General features: G+C 33.7%; 1 protein-coding gene and 1 non-coding gene across 6 annotated transcripts in view; one reads left to right on the top strand and one right to left on the bottom strand.

Moving 5' to 3' along the window:
• LOC111056268 (pickpocket protein 11-like) overlaps positions 1–19,060 on the top strand; it is a 23,753-nt gene extending 4,693 nt beyond the window's left edge. For 2 of the 5 annotated variants that reach the window (XM_039430577.1, XM_039430574.1), the window contains 3 exons: positions 17,475–17,607; positions 18,595–18,686; positions 18,778–19,060. In XM_039430577.1, the coding sequence (XP_039286511.1) occupies positions 17,475–17,607; positions 18,595–18,686; positions 18,778–18,893 (341 nt within the window). In that variant the 3' untranslated portion in view covers positions 18,894–19,060. Of the gene's footprint in view, positions 1–12,311; positions 12,813–17,474; positions 17,608–18,594 lie in introns of those variants that run through there. The other 3 variants (XM_039430578.1, XM_039430575.1, XM_039430576.1) reach the window with 3 other exon arrangements.
• Positions 19,061–21,452: 2,392 nt separating this feature from the next.
• LOC120352125 lies at positions 21,453–21,539 on the bottom strand. Its single transcript, XR_005571723.1, has one exon. It is a non-coding gene; the product is annotated as a small nucleolar RNA SNORD60 (small nucleolar RNA).
• Positions 21,540–21,797: the final 258 nt, after the last annotated feature.

Genomic DNA, 21,797 nt, shown 5'->3' on the forward strand with positions numbered 1-21,797 from the left:
TAGAAGCCTTCTATTAGAAAACCCCTGCTCTGATTTATTCTCATGAAATTTAATCCTGATTGAAATTGAACAGGCTTTTGTGCTACTGGGCCTGATATTTTCATGTTTCAAAATCAGCTAAAAACTTGATTGAAAAAAAAACATAATTTTCCATCAGCTGCTCCTGTTTCCTTTTATGATGTCATTGCATGGCACAAGACAAACCTATTGATATTGATAGATCACAAGTAAATACTAAAGTTGTCAATTCAGATGGAAATTAGCATTTATTCATTTATTGTATAAAATACTATAATCATAATACAATTATGACATTTGAGGGAAAACTAGGCTGAGCCTGTACTATTTCTCTCCAAAAATTGAGAAATATTTTGGGAATTGATTTGGTTTTTGATTTTTTATTCAATTTTTTTAATAAGTGCAATATTTCTAAAGTTTTTAATTTATTGTGATACATTCTGTAATCTATTTAGAGTATAAAATCAACCTTCAAAATTCAAAATTTTAAATCATCATTCTTGGACCGAAAATCAAGTGACGAAGCAGTGTGTGATTACATAACCTTATCTTTTGGACAACATTAACATTTTATCTAAATTTTTGGAGAGAAATAGTACAGGCACAGCCTAGTTTTTCCTCCAATGTCATAATATTGTATTATGATTATAGTATTTTATACAATAAATGAATAAATAAATAAAATAAATAATAAATTGAGTTACATGTTAGTTTACATCCAAATTTTCATCCCTAAGCTTTTGATTCTAAGCTAAGATCAAAGGAAGAAATCATATAATGGTAGTCAATAATCAATGTGATTGAATACACTCTATTCAGATGTATGCAAATTTACATTGAAATGATCCCACTTCAATATTTATTATAGTAAATTTTAAAACATGAGAAATCAGCTGAAAACTATAGAGCTGTATGTTTGTCCCAGGTGGGTATGAAGCTTTACACAGTCATTCTGGAGAAACGCTTACGCAGGGTGGTGGAACAGGATATGGAAGAGGAACAAGCGGCGTTCAGACCAGGTAGGCAGACCCAGGAGCATATTTCATCTCTCCGAAATATATGCTCGAAATTCATTGAGAGAGAGAAGAATGTTTACTTGGCTTTTCTGGATCTGAGGGCTGCATTTGACACAATTCCAAGGAAGTGGATATGGAAGGTGTTGAGTAATAGAAGAGTACCTCCCAAACTTGTGAAAGCCATCAGAAGTGTAAATGAAGGAATTTCAGTCAAAATACGAATTGGAGGAGATGTATCAAGAGCATTTCAAATGGAGAAGGGTGTGAAACAGGGAAACAGCCTCAGTCCTCTTCTATTCATCTTAGTGATGGATGATATACACAAGATACTGTAAAACAGGGTGAATAGGATCACTTTTTGACTTCAACAACGGTTTACAGAAAAACCACCAAATATTAAAAAAATATATTTTTTTATTTATGAGTCTAACCTTCTACTTTACAACACATCTATCAGTTAATGTTTTTGAACTAAGGTGATTAAAAAAATAAATAAAATGAGGTCTGATCCTATTGGTCCAATAGTCGGGGTGAATAGGATCACACATATAAAATTAATAATTTAACCTATTAAAGTGTGTGTGAGACCAATAGGATAGCTTTTTGTGGTTTTAAAAAACCATAATACAAAATATAAATGAAAAAAATATGTAATTTTTTATTTCCTGACACATTATTTAATCATAATCAATCATTATGATTGGAAATTGACCATTATGATTGAAATTTAATCATAATTGATCGATTATAATAGTGCAAAATATGATGAAAAAAGGTTATCAAAATTGAAAACTAGTGCAAAAAATGTTAACAGTAAAAAAATTTTAAAGGTATTTGAAAAAAAAGAAACCAAAATTGATCAAAAGTAGGCCTAGAACAGAACCCACCTACTCCAAATACTTACAATCAATTTTAAACCTGCATTGGCCTCTATGTGTACAATGTTTACTTGGATGTACAATTCTCTCCACTTGAACCTGATTTATTGTGCATGAATCGTCTATGTCAGGAAATACAAAATATACATCCTTTTTTCCTGACCTTTTCCGCATACATTTTATGTTTATTGACATCCCAGAACAACTCTGCACCAATGCAATGAACTTTCTTTCATTTTTATTGGTTTTGAATTTTACAATAACAAACTCATTTGGATTAATTACAAATGGGGTAAATTGACTAGAGGAGTAACCTGTGCTGGTACTGGCACCCATGACATCATATTCACATTCTGGTATTTCTTCACCATCAATTTCAAAAATTATCTCATCACATTCTTCTCCATGTGTTTCATGTCTTTCTTCTTCATGAGTTTCATCCCTTTCTCCTTCTTCACGAGTTTCATCCCTTTCTTCTTCTTCTTCATGAGTTTCATCTCTTCCTTCTTCACTATTCTCATTCACTTCTTCATCAATTTCATCGACTCTCACACTTTTCCCTGGTTCCACAGCAATTCTAGTCTTCCTCTTCCTGACAGGAGCTGCATTTGCAGTGCCTCTCATATCAGAAAGAAGTTCAATCAGAGAGCTATCAACAGCATCTGCTTCTACTGTACTAATCTCTATCTCTTCTACTGGGACAGGAAGCCGGTCTATCACTTGAGATGGATTGAATGGCAATATTCCACATTTCTTAAAGCCAGTTTTTATGTTCTCGGCGGCGTTGGGAGCAATGTCCTCTAAGAGCTGACATAATAATCTCGGGAGTACAGTCTTAGGGACAGTGCATTCATTTCGTCCTGGACCCATCTTCCACTTTTTCAATACTTTTCTCCAGCTTTGTTTCAGTGGCCTGAAAAATGCCACATCAAGTGATTGTGTAAGGTGGGTGGAATTGGAGGGAAGAAAGACCATTTTAATATTGTTTTCTTGACACAATCTGACTGACTCAATCGAGAGATGGGATGAAAGATTATCACCTATAAGAACTTGGTACCATCAAGTTTTCTGAAATAAGGCACAATTACTGTTGCTAACCAGTCATCAAAGCACTCACTGTCTAACCAACCTGATACACTTCTATTAAAATGACCCCCTTTGGGTGCATTTTCCATCCACGTGTTGTACAGATGCTTTGCTCTATAAACAACATAAGTGGGTAAGAGATTACCGTCAGCAGCTGCTGCAAACATAATAGATGTTGCAGATTTGGAACTATTTTTAACTCTTTCAGGATATTTGCATCCTCTTTTTGTTATAACTTTACTATGCCCCGGATCATCAGTTAAATTAGTTTCATCATAGTTAATGATGTTTGATGCTGGTATTCCGTCTAGTTCTTCTTTCAGATTTTCAAAATATTCTCTAATTACTGGCCTAGAAACAGCAGCACGTGCCCTTTTGATATTCTGGCACAACCTAACACTCAATACATCCTTGCTCAGATGTGAATGTTGATTTACTTAGGCAACATTTGTCTCACGAACCTGGAGTAATGTATATGAAGAAAGGGAGACAAATGAAAAATTCAATAAATTCCACTTGACTCTTCTTCATCATTTCAATGTTTGTTGCCCTTTAAGGTCTGAGAAAAAAATTAAAAATCATGAGATGGGTATGAGAGGTAATTGGATGACGCAAGAGTTGGAGCAGATGCGCATGTGTCTCAATATAGCTACCCAAAAGGTTATTTCAGGGGAGGAGATTGATATGAATCTGATCAATAGAATTAAAAAAAAAACTATGACATGGGTGTGGCTTCAGCAAAGAAAGACTTTTTTGGTGAGTTTATTTTAAAATCGGAAAATAAATCCAAGAGTAGCTGGGAAATTATCAATAGTTTCAGAGATAATGAGATAAAAACTCATCATGATATAGCAGAAATTGAGGTTGAAAATGAAGTGATAAAAACCCCAATAAAATGGCAAATGTTTTCAATGAATATTTCATATCAGTGGGATCCCAAATTGATAATAGTAGAATTAATAGCAATACTCAAAACATGCCGTCACCAAACCATAGCTTATTTCTTTCACCTACAGATGCAGATGAAGTCCTATCCATAATTAAAAGTATAAAATCAAAACATAGTAGAGGTTATGATGGTCTATCAATGAATATAATTGGAAAATGTATTAATGAGCTTATTTCTCCTCTAGTGGACATAATTAATTCAATGCTGGAATATGGAGTTTTCCCAGATTGCCTTAAAGTCTCCAAGGTTATCCCTGTCTACAAAAAATGTGAAAAAACTAAAATTTCAAATTATCGCCCTATTTCTATCCTGCCTGCTCTTTCGAAAATCTTTGAAAAAATAATATATTTGCGTCTGACTAGTTACCTAACTAAATTCAAGCTTATTCCTTCCTACCAGTATGATTTTGTCAAAGGGCGATCAACTATTGGTGCAGCTATAAACTTATATGAAAAAGTACTGGATGAATTGGATAAGGGGAATTTCTCTTCAGTTGTACTGCTGGACCTCTCAAAAGCTTTTGATTGCGTCGATTTTGATATCCTCTTGAATAAATTGTGTAGCTTAGGAGTAAGAGGTGTCTCCCACACACTAATGGAATCATATATGATTGAGCGTACTCAGTATGTCTGTCTAACTTCGCCCTTTGGGAAAGTTTCATCCTCTAAATTAAAATTAAAAACTGGAGTCCATCAGGGCTCCATTCTGGGTCCACTACTTTTCCTTTTGTACATATCAGATTTACATTCAGCTGTATCAGATGATGTCCATTTTACACTCTACGCTGATGACACAACTCTTTTATTTACTTATGAAAATGTAAATAATCTTGAAATAGAAATGAACATCTCAACCAATGCTGTGGTCCAGTATTTTAATAATGTCTGTCTATCAATAAACTCTATGAAAAGCCAAATTATACACTTTAAAAATGTTCCTATACTTCCCCAATTATATATTGGTGATGATGAAATTGAAAGCACTGACTCTGTTAATAGGGGTAAATTTTGATGAAAGGCTGACATGGACTTTACATGTTGATAGTATGATCAGGAAAATAAGTAAAAGTCTCTTCCTTATCAGAAATCTGGTGAAGTATGTTGCACACAACACCGTTAAAGAGGCGTACTTCAGGGGTGCCCACAAGGGGGGGGGGGCATGGCGCAATTTGCGCCATCAACATTTTTGGGGGGGGCATGATTTTTTTTTTTATTTTATGTCAACATTTTGAATCATGGTTAAAAAATCAAAGTATTAAATAGAGATATCCTAATGTAGTTAATTTTTCCCACCTTTACAATGTTATATTTTGCTAAGTGTAACTCAATATAAAGCATAAGCACAATTGATAATATTTTGTATGCAGGAATTTTAGTAATTTTAAGCTTATAAGTTTGAAGGTATATCTTTGACAAAAATAAATTACAACATCCTCATCCACTATTATTCTAATTACCTTTGCTTGATTTTAATTTTTAATGGTCCTGTGTTTGAGTTTCCTTGCTGTTGCAACCTAATTTTCTTAAAAGCACAATGATAAGTTGAATTGTATTGTACATTTAAATCCAATAATTATTTTAATTTTGAAGGCGTTTCATGATGATATTAATGTGTCTGAAATGGGAATGCAATTATAAACAACATCGCAAACTCTAGTGAATTTGACAGAAGAAAAAACTTCTCTTGTCAAAAATTTGTGAAAAATATCAAATAAAACCAATTCCAATCTTTCAAATTTACACCCTATTTACCACACAGTAATCAAGTAATTATTGTAATGCTTCATTACTTTTTTCTGTTTTGTATAATAGTCCAGTTAAATGGTCGTTTTTCAGGAAACAGCCCGGAAGAACTTTTCGCGACGGTTCTATATGTATTTTGGGGCGCTGAATTCTAATCTGAAATTCGCTGATATGCCAGAGGGCGGCTTCACCCCCAAAAAGCCCCAAAATTTCGGATTTTTTTTCAAGTTTCCCATTTAATCTTGAGAACCTTTAACTTTTCGAGAAAAAGCATTCTCTAAAATATTGAAGATAATAAAATTTCCAATAAATTGAGTGGTCGCGCAGGACTACGATTTTTGATTCCGGAGCTAAGAGTTTTCAAAAAAAAGGGGTATTTTTTAAGGGGTTTTCAAAATTATGCAAACCTACCACTTCTACCCTATACAACTAGGATCTTTTCCTAGTAATGATAGAAAGCCACACATCACGTGAATTAACAATATTGATTCTGAACAGAATTCCTTAGTTACCTATTTTTGAATTTAGTAGAGGTGGGAGGGGGAATACACCCAAAAATAGAAAATCATGTCCTGCAGCCAAAATTCAAATTTCCATTATAATACCTTTTCATGGCCTTCCTAACAGAAAAGAAACATATTTCGGCTGAAATATCCTTACGAGAGTTATGTTCTATGAGAATCACTCGTTAGATTTCAGTATTTCCTAGTGGGGGGCACACATAAGGATACGTCCAGGATCAAAACTTTAATCACTTATAACTTTTGACTGAATGATCACATCTCCTCGTTCTACAGCTCGTTCATATCAGCTCGTCAAGGCGGTTGAAAATCATGTATCATCTCACTAAAATTTGTTAAAAAAATAGGAAATTCCTCCTTTAGTTTATTTTAGCCCATATTTCAATGCATAGAAAAATGACCGATTTCTATATTCAGAACTGTGTGTCTCGGTAACTCAAAATGATACTTGGTCTTGATTTGAAGAAAAGAATCTCCTCTTTTATGTGAATTGAATGATTTTTGTAAGAATATAATCGTGAAGTAAGATACGTTTGTTTCAAAAAATCAAGAAATATGCGATATTTTTCTCATTTTCACAGTCTCGACAGTTTTTCGATATAAACAGTAATGCAAGATCAATTTAAGGCAACTCAGCTTATAGAGCATAAAATTTTCTCTCATTTAAGACCAATCGCAAGTTTCTATCGTGTATTGTACTCATTTTAGAGACTCTTTAATAACAGTAAGATCACAAGAAAAATGAGAAAATAAAGATAATCATTCAATTGGCTGTAACTTTTGAACGGTATTGAAAACAGAAGTATATTTCATGGGAGTGAAAAGAGGAGAAAATTCATCACAACCTCGACCATTTTTTGGATCTTTTATCTGAAGTGTTCCACAAGATATGCAACGTTGCATATGCGAGACTGTGAAAATGGGGGAAATATCACAAATTTCTCGCACATTCAAAGTTGCGTATCTTGTGGAACACTTGAGATATAAAATCCAAAAAGTAGTCCTGCGTGACCACTCAATTCATTGGAAATTTTATTATCTTTAATATTATATAGAGAATGCTTTTTCTCGAAAAATTCAAGGTTCTTGAGATTAAATGGAAAACTTAAAAAAAATCCAAAATTTTGGGGGTGAAGTCGCCCTCTGGCGTGTCAGCAAATTTCAGATTAGAATTCAGCGCCCCAAAATACATATAGAACCATCGAAAAAAATCCTTCCGGGGCTGTTTCCTGAAAAACGACCATTTGACTGGACTATAAGTTGTTATCCTATTATATTAAGCGAGCAATTTATGTATATCTGTTTATATTTTTCTTTTTTTATATCTGGTTATCTGGCTATCTGATTATAAGGTTATTTATGTTCAACGGATCTCGGAAACGGCTCTAACGATTTTCACGAAATTCGGAATATAGTAGGTTTATGATATCAAAATTCGATTGCATTAGGTCTCATCCCTGAGAAAACTCCCTGAAGGACATGAAAAGGATAATTCATCCTCGGAAAAACAGATGATGTTTTCGTCATCTGTCGATAACAGAAGATGCGTGTGCCTGTGTGGGAGATCAGCTGTGCAGTCAATTAGCTTACCGTATCTCGCGAGAAATCTAGAAATTTCAATTGACTCGATCAAAATACAGTAATCTGATTTGTTGACATGAGATGGTATATATCATAATATTTAAAGTTAATCATTATTTTACAGCTGTTCCAAGTGATTAGTACGTGTTATGTTGTTATTCAATTTGGTATGTAAACAATCTAAATTAGAACTTTTATGTTTTCAAATATTTGGACTGAAAATTTCACTTGAATTCAAGTGTATGAAACATAACCTACTTTTTGGAATATTAAATATTCCAACTATAAATTTTATAGTGAATAAATCAAAATTCTGGGGAGAAACAGTTTTGGGTTGTGCCTGTTAGTCCTTCCCCAATCATTTTAAAGAATTGAGTTCTGTTTATCAATGAATAAATAACGAGTAAAGCTCGGTGCCCCGATATTTGGTATTAATAGATAGAATTTATAAAATGTACTTGCTCAGATGATATCTTTATTCCAAAAACCAAAGATACATTTTGTTCGACTTGTGTTATTTACTCCTGTAATGTTAAAAAGTAAATACTACCAACAACACAACATCAGTGACAACCTATTCCAATTTATGATGAATATCGGGGTACCGAGCTCCGCTCTGGAGTACCTACAAAAGCATATAAAAATTATTACGAAAGAAGAAATTATAATAAATATTCATAGTTCATAAAGAAAGGTTCTATCTAATCACAGTGGATTGAGATTAATTCGCAGAGGAATGCACAAATTTCTCTCACAAAAGCATGTTAAATTTTAATCCTGATTAATGTCACGTGAACCAAATCACAGAAGACTATCTCAAAAAGATAGCTTATCTGATTGGTTTACAGGATTAAAATTTAACCGGCTTTTGTACTACTGCCACTAAGTACCTGATTGAATTAGGTACAAAAGTTCAACAGCTGAGTCATAATTTTTTCTCAGTCCCACACACATGCACTCGCTCAATCACTTCCATCATCAACAGACGACGAAATTATCAGCTGATTTTCCAAGGATGAATAAATTCTTTTAATGTCCTTCAGCGAGTTTCCCCAGGGATGAGACCTAGTGCAATCGATTTTTTATATTATAAACCTACTATGTTGTGAATTTCGTGAGAATCGTTAGAGCGGTTTTTGAGATCCGGTGAAATACAAACATATAAACTTCTTAAAATTTAAACATCAAAACAGAAATTACTCGTTCAATAGTATAGGATTTAGAATACCTAAACTTGTCGACATTATATATATTGTATGAATAAAATCGTTCCAAATTTGTATGAATGTTTACCAAAATAGCGATGCAATATTCTTTTGCAATAAAGAATTATCAATGATATTATTATTCAACTTTTTATAAGTAACCTTAACATTTAAAAATCAAAGCCTTCCTTACTTATATTTTAATATCCTATCAAAATATGTGTCATGTAGTTTTTCCTGATGTAATGTAGTTCTTTCTAGTCCTCTCGAGCAAGAACGGGTGCACTGCTAGTCTCAAAAATAATATCAAAAAGATACTTTATTTCTATTTTAAAAGATATAAGAAACGATGGTATATACTTCTACAATATTATGAAAACAGAAAGAAGTCCTCACAAGACCAAAGGTAAGTAATGTCCTTTGGAAGATTAGAATGTAGAGGTGCGTACAATTATACGCGCCGCTAACATGAGCAATTCACTTTTAATTAGCTGATTATATCTGTATTTTTACAGAAACGGTAAAATACAGATATAAAAAGCTTGGCATCAGCTGATTAAAAGTGAAATTGAAAATTGAAATTGAAATTTATTCATAACACTGACAATTTACAAACAAAAGTAAATGAACTTAACAAATCAGTACAATAATTTTGAAAAAATAAAAAACTAAAATACATAATATAATATTATCTTCTAATTCTATTTATATAAATGAAAATAATTAAAAACTAACAAAAACATTATGTAGCGTCAGAGTTATATAATGTAATGTACTTATAAGGTACTTCATAAGCTATTAGCTGAGTTGAAGTTACCTACTCTGAAAATTAAACTATTTGAATTGCTCATGTTCACGGCGCGTATATCTGTACGCACCTTAAGATGTGAATTTTATTGTCATACACTGACTAATGTTAAATCTAAAGGGTTGGGAATTGGGGTACTTTGGGGGGGCATTACACTTGGATTGGGGGGGCATTACACTTGGATTGGGGGGGGGCATTACACTTGGATTGGGGGGGCATGCGCCATTGCCCTTGGGGGGGCTGGGCACCCCTGGCGTACTTTGCTACATTTTATTGTTATGTTGTGTACGGTATAGAGCTTTGGGGTGGTACTTCAAAGGAAAATATTCAAAGAGTATTTGTACAACAAAAGAAAGCGATAAGGTATATGGCGGGGCTCAGATACAACCAACCTTGTAGAGAAGCATTCCGATCACTATCCCTACTAACAGTACCCTCTATTTACATTTTCAGGCTGATTGTGCATTCTGTCCAAAATAGAACGAATTTCCGAATTAGAGCCGATACACATTCGTATAACACTAGAGGGGGAGAAAACTTTGTAACTCAGCCTCATAGGAGGAAATTATTTGAGAGGAAGCCTAGCTATGCAGGGTGCAAATTTTATAATAGACTTCCAAGCTTTTTGAAACTATTATCAACTAACTGTGGATTGAGAAAATTCAAAGCTAACCTTGATAAATTTTTAATAGAAAAAGCCTATTACTCGGTGGATGAGTTTCAGGAAAACCATCCTTGAAGACTATTAGATAAGTATTGTAAATTTCTATGTATTTGTTATGACTGACATGCTATATTTTCAAGAAAATATTTTTTCTAATTGACGCATTCTTGTACATTTTTATGTATACTTGAATAAAGATGATTGATTGATTGTGTCTTTTTAGAAAACTAACAGTAAATTCATGTCCAGGCAAGTTGTTTTTGAATATTTTATTGGTTTTACCAGCTCGATCCAGATACCATTTGATGAATAGTCTCAATGTTGTTCTGTCAAATGGATAGCCCCATTCAGCACACAGTAAAATTCGTGAGACAATTTGTTCTTCTTCCTTTGGAGACAAAGCTGTCTGCCCACCTTGTTTTTTCAAGTTTTTATTTTTTAAATGTCGGTAGAGCACGGTATATGGTATTTCATGGTTCTTTGATGCTTTCCTAATGCTTACCCCACCAATTCTAATTGATTTCAATGCAGCCTCAAATTCATTTTTACTTCTTTTAACATAACTTTTGCTCCTTGGAGCAGTTTTGTAATTCCTAGGCATGATCCTATTCACCCCAAAAAATAAAAATCTGTACAATAAACTACAAAATATTCAATAAAAAATATAAATCACTCAAAAATTTAGAAAAAGAGTTGATAAAAATGTTCCTGATTGTTCTGTCTATGTCACGTGAGAATAATCAACACCTCAACTAACCTCCTCGCATTCCTACATGTGAAGTTTTGTAGGTTATGAAAACCAGCTGATTATTTAACATGTGTTTGGAGTTCAATTCAAACAATGTTACCAATGATAATTCAATATCACATAACAAAATAGATTCATTGGAATGTTTTATTTTTAATGGTTTAAAAAAATCGAATTTATATTTAATGTATAATTTATAAAAGTTTTGATCCCATTCACCCAAGTGATCCTATTCTACGGTATGCAAGAGGAGGACACAGAACATGGTAGTAGGATATTGGAATATGAGGCCAATTGATACAAGAGCCCTCCTATATGCTGACGATATTGTTTTGATCTCTGAGTCTTCAGAAAAACTCCAGCAAGCTGTGACGGAATGATCAGAAGAACTGAAAGGAAAAGGAGTGGTTCTCAATGTAAGGAAGAGCAAAGTCATGGTGGTCTCAAAGGTAGGAGGAGAGAATGTGGAAATTAGGGTTGACGGAGAGGTGCTTGACCAGGTGTCGAAATATGAGTATTTGGGTGCGTGGTTCTCTGAGGATGGAAAGATAGATGTTGAGGTGCTGAACAGGGTAAGGAAAGGTTCACTGGCTTACTATTCCGTCAAAGACTGTAGGTATATATATATACCTATATTTGGTAAGAAAGATATCAGTAAGAGGATAAAGAACCAGGTATACAGATCAATAATTGAGCCAATCTTACTATACGGGAGTGAAAGCTGGCCCATGAGATCATGCCATGAAAATAAAATAAGAACGGTGGAAATGAAATGACATAGAAAAACATTGGGGAAGACAAGGAGGGATAGAATACGAAACACCAGAATAAGAGAGGAAGTTGGCATGAGAGATGTGTGAGGATAGAAATGAGGCAGCTTAAATGGTATGGACATATACAGCGGATGGATGACAGTAGAAAAGCGAAACAGTTGGTGAATGTGAGAGTGCAGGGAAGGAGAACTGTAGGACGACCGAGGTACTCATATGAAGACAGAATTGAGGAGATTGGAAGGAGAAGAGGGAAGACTGTTCCGGAGATGAGAAGAATGGCGATGGACAGACGGGTATGGAAGAACTGGGTCGAGGCTACCCCAACGCTATAAAGGCATAGAGGGGAGAGACAGAGAAGAAGAAGGAGAAATCAGCCACAATATGTTATACTAACTATAATTATGAATGAACTCTTATGTATGAATGGACTTCCATGGAAGAAAGAATTAGTGGATTGGCTGCTTTTACACTTTTGAATAAGTGAAACGAAAAGTAAGCGACAGGCTATCCCAACAATTCCAGAATAAGGCCCGATTTCACCAAACACCAAACCAACAGTTTAACAAAATGAAATCTGCTGTTTGGCCGTAAACGACAGAATCGAATTTCACCACACTCGTTTAGGGTCACGTGACTCCGAAAACTCCAGTTCAAACTTACCGGCCAAGTTTGGTCGGTTAGCCTTCGAAAAAGGGCGATTATAACCTATAAACAGTTTTATATCGCACTACTTTTGCGTTTTCGTGTAGCCTACTGTAATCGTAAAGAGCTGAATGTTAGGTCACACACACTCATGTATTGACATTTCAAATGTTGTTCAATAGTCAGTTGATTATTTTGATATTGTTGGATTTAGTTATAAGTTTGTTAGTTAATTCATTAGGCAGTAGTTTATTAAAATTGTTGAATTCGCTTCCTATTTTTAACCAATCCAACAGTTTCAATAATTTATTTAAAGTAATAAGTCTTCTTACATTCAATAATATTAAAATGTTTTTCTATTAGATCAATCAGAACTGTTCATATATATATGCAGAGGCTCCCCAATCGTTTTCCCACTCAACGTTTTCTCCATGAGTTTCTTATTAAACTAGGTACCTAATATATATAAATGACCCAATTAAAACTAATTAACAGATAAAAACGAATAAATTTTCGATTACAAATAATACCTATAGCTAATTTACAACACCGGAAAAACTATAGAAACAAGAAAAAGGCAACTTATACGTATATGTATGACTGTTTGGTTTGCAAGGGCATTTTTCCAAGTGTATTGAAAAACATTAAGGTATTACTTGTACATAAAAAAGGCGATAAAAAAACTTCTGACCATCAATTATTGTACCTGTGATATCCAAAGTATTCAAGGCCATAATGCAAGACCAGATATCAAGTCATTTTGAAAGCTTTGGTATGTTTACTGAAAAACAATTTGGCTTCAGGCCATGTAATGAAGTTACAAGACTAGTAAATAGTGTTGTTGATTATTTGGATAAGGATCTTTCTGTTAGCTTTAGGTCATATGCTGGTATGTCTTACGATACGGTACTGGCATAACATACTTGGTAGCAAACTTTCTTATTATGGCTGCAATTCTGAATGAATCGATCTCGTTATGTCATATTTAAAAGACCGCAACCAGATTGTTTACAGAGATTGTCAGTTCTCTAAGGGCAGGAAGGATCGGTATAGGGTCACTCAACGCTCCATACTTGGAACAATACTCATTAATAGCCTATATTTTAATGACATAATTTGTAACATAGAAGGTACTCATAAAGCAGGATTACTTTTTGCTGATGATTTTAATCTCAAAGTTAGTTGTAAATCCAAAACAGGAGTACAAAATTTTCTAGATGATAGCTCTGTACTCCTTAATGATTCATGTGAATAATGAAATCTCTCATTGAACCTAGAAAAAACTCTAATATTATGTCCACTTACAATAGATATTCAATCACCTATTCAGAAATAGGAATAATATCAGAGCTCAAAAGCTCAGGATCACTACTTTGCAAAAAAATCTTGTGTATACATCTGTCTTTAAGTATACATCACTTGTGTATACTTGACAATTCTTTACTACTAGGAATCAAATCATTGTCTCTTGCATTCTTCAGAAGAAAATTGAAAACTACTGAAAGCCTAAATTTTATATAGCATACAAGAATTTTATGTGATTGACTAGACCAAATATTTGCAGACTAGTACTATTATGTATTATCTAGTACCTATTATTGACGTTTGTAAATGCATTGTTAACAATGTCTTAATGAAGATTCTTATTCGTATTGAATGTTAGAACAACAATCTACGAGAGCACAACAAAGTTTTTAGGTTATAAAAATGACGTCAAGTGGGTTCACTGCCTTCACAATACCCCAAAACGACGGTTTCGGAATCTTTGGTCAGTTTGTGCTGGTGAAATCCGTCAGCATTCAAAACCACATCAGCATTCAGCCAGGAACCACAGTTTCGAAACCGGCGGTTTCAGAAACTTTGGTGAAATTGGGCCTAAGTAAGAGATCCATGGATAGGCTACCTACCAAAGTCATCAAATTCCGAATCAACTTAATTTGGAATTTAATGCTCAATTGCATCAAGCAAAAACAAAAAAAAAAGATGATCACTGCTAATTTGATAACTGTCAACGGGAAATATTAATTACCAATGAATAAAGTCGAGGTCGACTCTTAAGCCCCGCCCAATATTCTACAAAATTCGCTGCAATTGGAGTACTCTCCTACAGAGCACTTCCAACACATTAATTAATTATTCGAATGATTTGACTCAATAATTTTCATGCCAAGTTGTGGCGTAATCTCGAAAACGATTATAACAATTTTGGTAGGATTTATACATTATAAATCTTTCACAAAAATAATTTTATCTTTTAATTCCCGTAGCGAAGCACGGGTGCCCTGCTAGTGCTCAAATAAAGGTATAGAGGAAAAAGTTTGGAACACAATTTTCAACTCCACAGCTCTTTTAAGATTAGTTAGAGGATTAACATATCAAAAGTCCTCACCCCTACCCACTGTGCTAAAGGGGTGGGGTGGTTTGAAAGTACCATTTTTTCATTTTCCCCATATATCTCGGAAACTATGCATCCTAAGAACATTTATATCTTATGCGAAATTAAACCTTTCAAAATTATCAACAAGTTTGATCCTTTACATTTTTCCTATATCTCTCATAGTTTCTGAGATATCCGCCCTTGAAGGTGAAACGTTTTTTGAAAAAGCACTTCTGCCTTCAAGTTATTCATCTTTTCGGCCTTATAATTTTTGAACGATTGATGAAGAAAATCCGTGCTGATTATGAGCTGATAGAGCATCAAATTATCTTCAATTTGATGTATATTCTCACTATTTTACGCATTTCCCTACGACTGTTTCCAGCAATTTTAGTGTAGAGAGTGAAATTTTCTGTACAGCAACAATAGATCAGTTGACAATGAAATTTGAAGGGAATGTTTGGAACACAATTTTCGACTCTGCAGCTTTGTTGAGACTAGTTTGGAAGTGAGCATATCAAAAATTCCAACCCTTACATTATGTGCTGAGGGTGGTTTGAAAGTTGCGTTTTCCACTTATTACTTGAATGCTTATATCTTGGAAACAATGGGTTATATTCACATAATCAACTACATAAAAATAAAGCTTAATAAATTTCCTACAAGGTTTGTCTGATAGAGTTTTTGAATAAATCCTATACTTTTCAAGATATTTATGTTCTAAAGTGATGCATTTTCGAAAAACCAGATTTTCTTCCATTTTTCGCTCTTTCAAGTCTTATAACTTTTCAACAATTGATAGAACAAGAATGTGTTAATTACGAGGTTGTAGAGCATTAAATTATCTTTCATTTCATGTATAATTCGACAATCTCACGCATTCCCATACGACTGCTGCAACTGTTTCAGTTTTGAATGTCTTGTTTGGTAGGAAGTTTACAAACAAACCCTGTGTTTAGTTCGGCAGACTTTCCCATAGGTAGGTAGCCTACTCAATATGAATGTTCGTACCAAAGCGCACTGCCAAATTATGATGACAGAATAGTGTGATAATAGGAAAAATTCACTTGTTGCTTAAGATTTGACACTCAAAACTAAAACTGCTGCAACAGTCGTATGGGAATGCGTGAAATTGTCGAATTATACATGAAATGAAAGATAATTTAATGCTCTACAATCTTGTATTTAGCACATTCTTGTTCTATCAATTGTTGAAAAGTTATAAGACTTGAAAGAGCGAAAAATGGAATAAAATCTGGTTTTTCGAAAATGCATCACTTTAGAACATAAATATCTCGAAAAGTATAGGATTTATTCAAAACTCTATTAGACAAAACTTGTAGGAAATTTATTAAGCTTCATTTTTATGCAGTTGGTTATGTGAATATAACCCATTGTTTCCAAGATATAAGTATGTAAGTAATAAGTGGAAAACGCAACTTTCAAACCACCCTCATCCCTTCAGCACATGATGTAAGGGTTCGAATTTTTGATATGCTCACCTCCAAAGTAGTCTCAACAAAGTCGAAAATTGTGTTCCAAACATTCCCTTCAAATTTCATTGTCAACTGATCTATTGTTGCTGAACAGAAAATTTTACTCTCTCACTAAAATTGCTGCAACAGTTGTAGGGAAATGCGTAAAATAGTGAGAATGTACATCAAATTGAAGATAATTTGATGCTCTATCAGCTCATAATCAGCACGGATTTTCTTCATCAATCGTTCAAAAATTATAAGGCCGAAAAGATGAAAAGCTTAAAGGCAGAAGTGCTTTTTCAAAAAATGTCTCACCTTCAAGGGCGGATATCTCAAAAACTATGAGAGATATGGGGAAAATGTAAAGGACAAAACTTGTTGGTAATTTTGTAATCTTCAATTTTGCATGTGATATAAATGTTCATAAGATGCATAGTTTCCGAGATATATGCGAAAAATGAAAAAATGGTACTTTCAAGCCACCTTTTAGCACAGGGGGTAGGCGTGAGGACTTTTGATATGTTAATACTCTATATCTTAACTATCCTTAATATCCTTAATATTATTAACTATCCTTAATAGAGCTGTGGAGTTGAAAACTGTGTTCCAAACCTTTCCCTCTATAATCTTTCGTTGACTGGACTACTTGTATTAGAGGTGGCTATGATTATGGTCTAAGAGTCTCTTATTCTGGTAAACTCACCAACTTTTATTATCAGGTCGTTTTCAGCAGAAAGGTCTCTGGAAGCATCACTGGGTTTTTCAAAGGGTTTTTCACATGGAGAACAACATTAAAATCACCTGCAATATTACTATTCTATTAAACTTTGGTTTTGGGATTTGCAAAATTGTGTCCATTTTGTCATGGAAATCATTCCAGTCATTCCACTGGGCGATCTATAAACTCCAGCAACAGCATTCAAAATGTGGAGCTCACTTTAGTTGAATAGTTAGTTTCCTATTTTAAATTGATTTTTCTTTTGTGCAGACGAATCTCTGGATGACTATGGAAGCAGCCACTGCAATTGTTTGCCAGCTTGCACTGAGCTGTCTTACGAAGTGGATTCTTTCACGACGCCACGCAATTTTCAATACTTTAATCTCACTAGCAGAATGATGCCGTAAGCACCTTTTATAGTAAAATTCACTTCAAACTTCCAACATTATTCATTTATGCTGACAGTTTAAAGTGGATCTTACTATAATCAATCAAACCCGAAAATCCAGGTATTCAATTTAACAAAAGAAGAATTTATTGTTTTACACTTCAGATTTTTTTAGAATTAGAATGAAGATGTGCTCAAATCCAGTGAAAATTGTTCATCTAATGAAAAGTAGGCTATATTATTATAGCCTACTTTTCATTGGATGAACAATTAAATAATATTAATAATATAATTATATCATAGCCTACTTAGAAATACCAGTAGACTGATTACAAAATTACCGTATTGAATTTCATAATACAAAATTTACTGACCGTAACGGTATAGTTCATAAATAGGATGTAGTGCAGTCTCCAGTTAATATTCTAGCTAAGTTTATACGAGGGAAAAGTTACCAGCATTGTGTACTATTAAAAGTATATTGCCAAACTGACAAGTGCTATCCGATCATTGAGTCAAAAGTTATCAATCTCAATTTGAGGACAATGAAGTTAGTGGTGGTGCTTAAAGCTATAAAAATCTGGTATTTTTCGAAATATTTCGGTATATTTTCAGGTGTGCCTGGAAATCTATCTGAGATAGAACGGTCTACCTGGTAGTTGTAGAGCACAAAATTACGCCCAGATGGATTTTGAAATACTGTATGTCTTATTTAAATTGAGGAAATCGGTTTCAAATCAAATTTATGTTCATACACTAGACAAATTGTAATCTCGCAGATTTGATTAACTCCCTCTACTTCAGGTCCAAACTTTTCCATTTCATAAAATAAAAATTCAAATCCAACCCAACTAAATTTGGTTGAAATCTAACATAGCCTATTGGTGTAAAACTTCCCCAAATTTTACAGTAAATTGAATGATTGCAATAGAATGATGATTTTCAATTATTTTTCATAGTTTATCGGTAATTATTATAATGTTATTTTTGACAATTTTTCAGTGGCAATATAGTGAATGTTGAAGCCTTCTTCGAGACCAAGAGCGTCACAAATCTTCAGAGAGTAGGAATTGTGACAGACGCCGATTTTATAGGTGAGAATGTTATTCATATTTCAATTTTTTAAAAAAATTTGAATGTATTACTTTTTCTATCTGTTAAACAACTTTTAAAAAAATGTTCCAGCGAATATCGGAGGATTGATGGGCCTGTTCCTGGGTTTCAGTTTCATCAGTGTATTTGAGGCAATCTATCTATACATAATTCGATGGATCACAAATAGATGGAGAGCAAGTCTATGAATTCAGACCCTGCATCTTCAGTGAACGAACAACTTTTTACTATTCTATTACAGTACTGCATTTATTGTTAAGTAATAATACCGTACTAATGCACAAATTAAATTTTAAAGCTTTCAAATTAGAGGTAGCAGTTTGATTTTAATCTAATAGGATATCTAGTGAGAACAAGTGCGACCTGTTGCACGTGGTCTATTAATTCAAATTAATGAAGTCATCGCACTGTGGACGTATTCATTTATTGGATAACTTAATTCTACGGTTACAGATGGGACCATCTAGCTGTTAACCCTGTTGTCAATGTCTGCAGTCGCAGAGGTCTTCGGGGTGATTTGCAGCATTTGTTTGGGATTTTCGTTAAATAATAATCATTCTACGGTGTTTGAATTGCATATGCATGTATGCGCAACAGTAATAAGTGATTCATCTGTTATCCCTTTAAAAACAGAATACCCCACTTCATGGGGAAACCATACAATATAATGTGCCACGTATGGCAGCCTATGAGTTGAATTGTTATTTGAAGAATCATTACGAAAAAATGTAGGCTAGAAGTAGATAAGATGTTTCAAACTTTAAAGCATGTATTATTCAAATGGTAACATGTGAAACTGTATAAGTATGAAAAAGACCGAAATCTCTAAGGCCCATGTTATACGAGCGCTAATGCCGCGGCATTTTTAGCGTAGCGTTAACTGGGCAATGGTACTTCCAGCGCGCGCCAACAACGCTGAGTATAACTTGGTTCAGCGTTGACAACGTCGCAGCATTAGCGCTCGTATAACATGGGCCTAAATGGAGCAGCTGAAGAATAGATAATGATGTTCTAAAGCACACAAGAGGCGCGCCATACCGCCCTTCTCGAAAACCTAGCCAAGCACGCTTTGGTTGTCTAGCAACTAATAGAAAAATGTTTGTTTTTTAGTGAAAATGGACTAAATTTTAGAAAAGTGAAACCATAACCCTATTTTGGACTTATCTAAATTTGGGAGAGAAATAGTACAAGGAGTATCCTTCGTTTTTCTCTCCCAATCAGTGCTACTTTGTAGAAATTATAAATAAATAACAAATAATAACAAACCAATCAAAACTACTATAAGAGCCTGGTTGCTAGGCAACTAAAGTTTGACGTTGCATGGCTAAGAATCTTACATCTATACATATAAAAATGAATGTATGTTTGTTTGTTCCCTATAGACTCGAAAACTACTTGACAGAACGGCATGAAACTTTGGGAATATGTTGTGTGAATATTGGGGATAGTTTCTGACCAGAAATTTTAATAGGAGAGCTAATAATAATTTATTAATCCATTTTACAGACCTATGTTTTCGAAATTTTCGGCCGAGCGGCTACCGAAGAACGGGAAGATGATCATTATTCAAGATCAATGGTTGAGTTCAAAGCCACTGATCAGTGAGTGAATGATGAGATCGGTGAGTGAACGTGGCTCTGAACGAAGTACTGTTTTATCGTTGAACGATGCATAGGCTCACATGCAGCGCTAGATTATTTGGAATTGAAATCGCCCATTAAGGGGACAGCCTGGAAGATTATTACATACTAAAGATCTTGAAGATTTTTGTGATCTATAATATTACAAAAAATATGAATATATGAATATTATATAATATCTCGCGCTAAAATACCTCAATGGAACCTTCAATTTCAAGTAAGAGCTACCATTTGGAAGGCATAGGTATTGTGCGTTTATACCTCTTCAAGGTCTTTGGTCTAACTGATAAGAAAAAAAAGTCATATCCGCTTCGTTCACTGATCAGTCAATCGTACTTTTCAACCGATGGAAATATAAAGTCAAAGTGAAACGCAATTTTCTATTAAAAAGTTTTTATTTATACCAATTTGATTGAATCACAATATTATAAAACCATTCGTTCGTATGTTGCGTAAGAGAATAATTTGCACAACAAAAACTAATTTATGAAAATTGTCAACATAAAAAACATTTTTCTAATGTTATTGATTGGGTGTAGTGAGGTCTACCACACTTCAACTTGAACTTCGCCTGTTACGCAATGACGCATTTTCAAGAACGGTAATTTTTATACTATGCTATTACTATGCACATCATCAAAACATTAATTAAAAAATAGGAAACTGTTAATAAAAACTAGTATAGCTTCATGACTTGACATTGGAATAGCATTCTATCAAATTATAGAAATTTACAAAATAGAGAATGGTTGAAGATGAATAATTCATGATAATAAGAGACAATGTCATATTGAAGTACTATAATAATAATAATAATTATTATTATTATTATTATTGTACTGCAGTCAGATGTATGCATCACAAATCGCAAGTGCATTTTGCACTCATGAGAGGTGCCAGAAAGTAGAAGCAATTATCATTTACAACATTTTAACCAGTAATAGCTTTAAAAATTGAAATTTAGTTTGACATTTTTCTTAAATGTGTTAAGTATGTTTAATAGTGTTCAATAAATTATTCAATAAAATCTACTTATTTCATTCAAGGACTAAAAATGTGAGGTATATTCAGTATTCTATAGTCCTATTAATAATTTAACAAAAATGTATGTAGTCAGACGTTTGCCTTAAAATCACCAAGTGCATTTTGCACTCATACGAGGTGTCAGAAAATATAAGGAGTTCATCATCTACAATAAAATATATTTTCAGACCGAGAAAGATTTATACACGGATTTTCCAAGTTTTAAACCTACCTTGAACTAGTTTCTTAGAATTTAAAATAAGAAATTTTCAAGTATCTAGTGCTACATGACAGAAATATTAAGAAAAAGTGAACGATAGAGAATTCACGATCAATATCCTAGATTTTTCATGAGTCATCAGAGATAGAATAATGTACTAAATCATAGGTTCACATCAAATTAAATCAAAGTCATCACTTGACTCAAAG

Source organism: Nilaparvata lugens, chromosome 6 (genome assembly GCF_014356525.2).
Source record: "Nilaparvata lugens isolate BPH chromosome 6, ASM1435652v1, whole genome shotgun sequence".
Classification (NCBI taxonomy): Eukaryota; Metazoa; Arthropoda; class Insecta; order Hemiptera; family Delphacidae; genus Nilaparvata; species Nilaparvata lugens.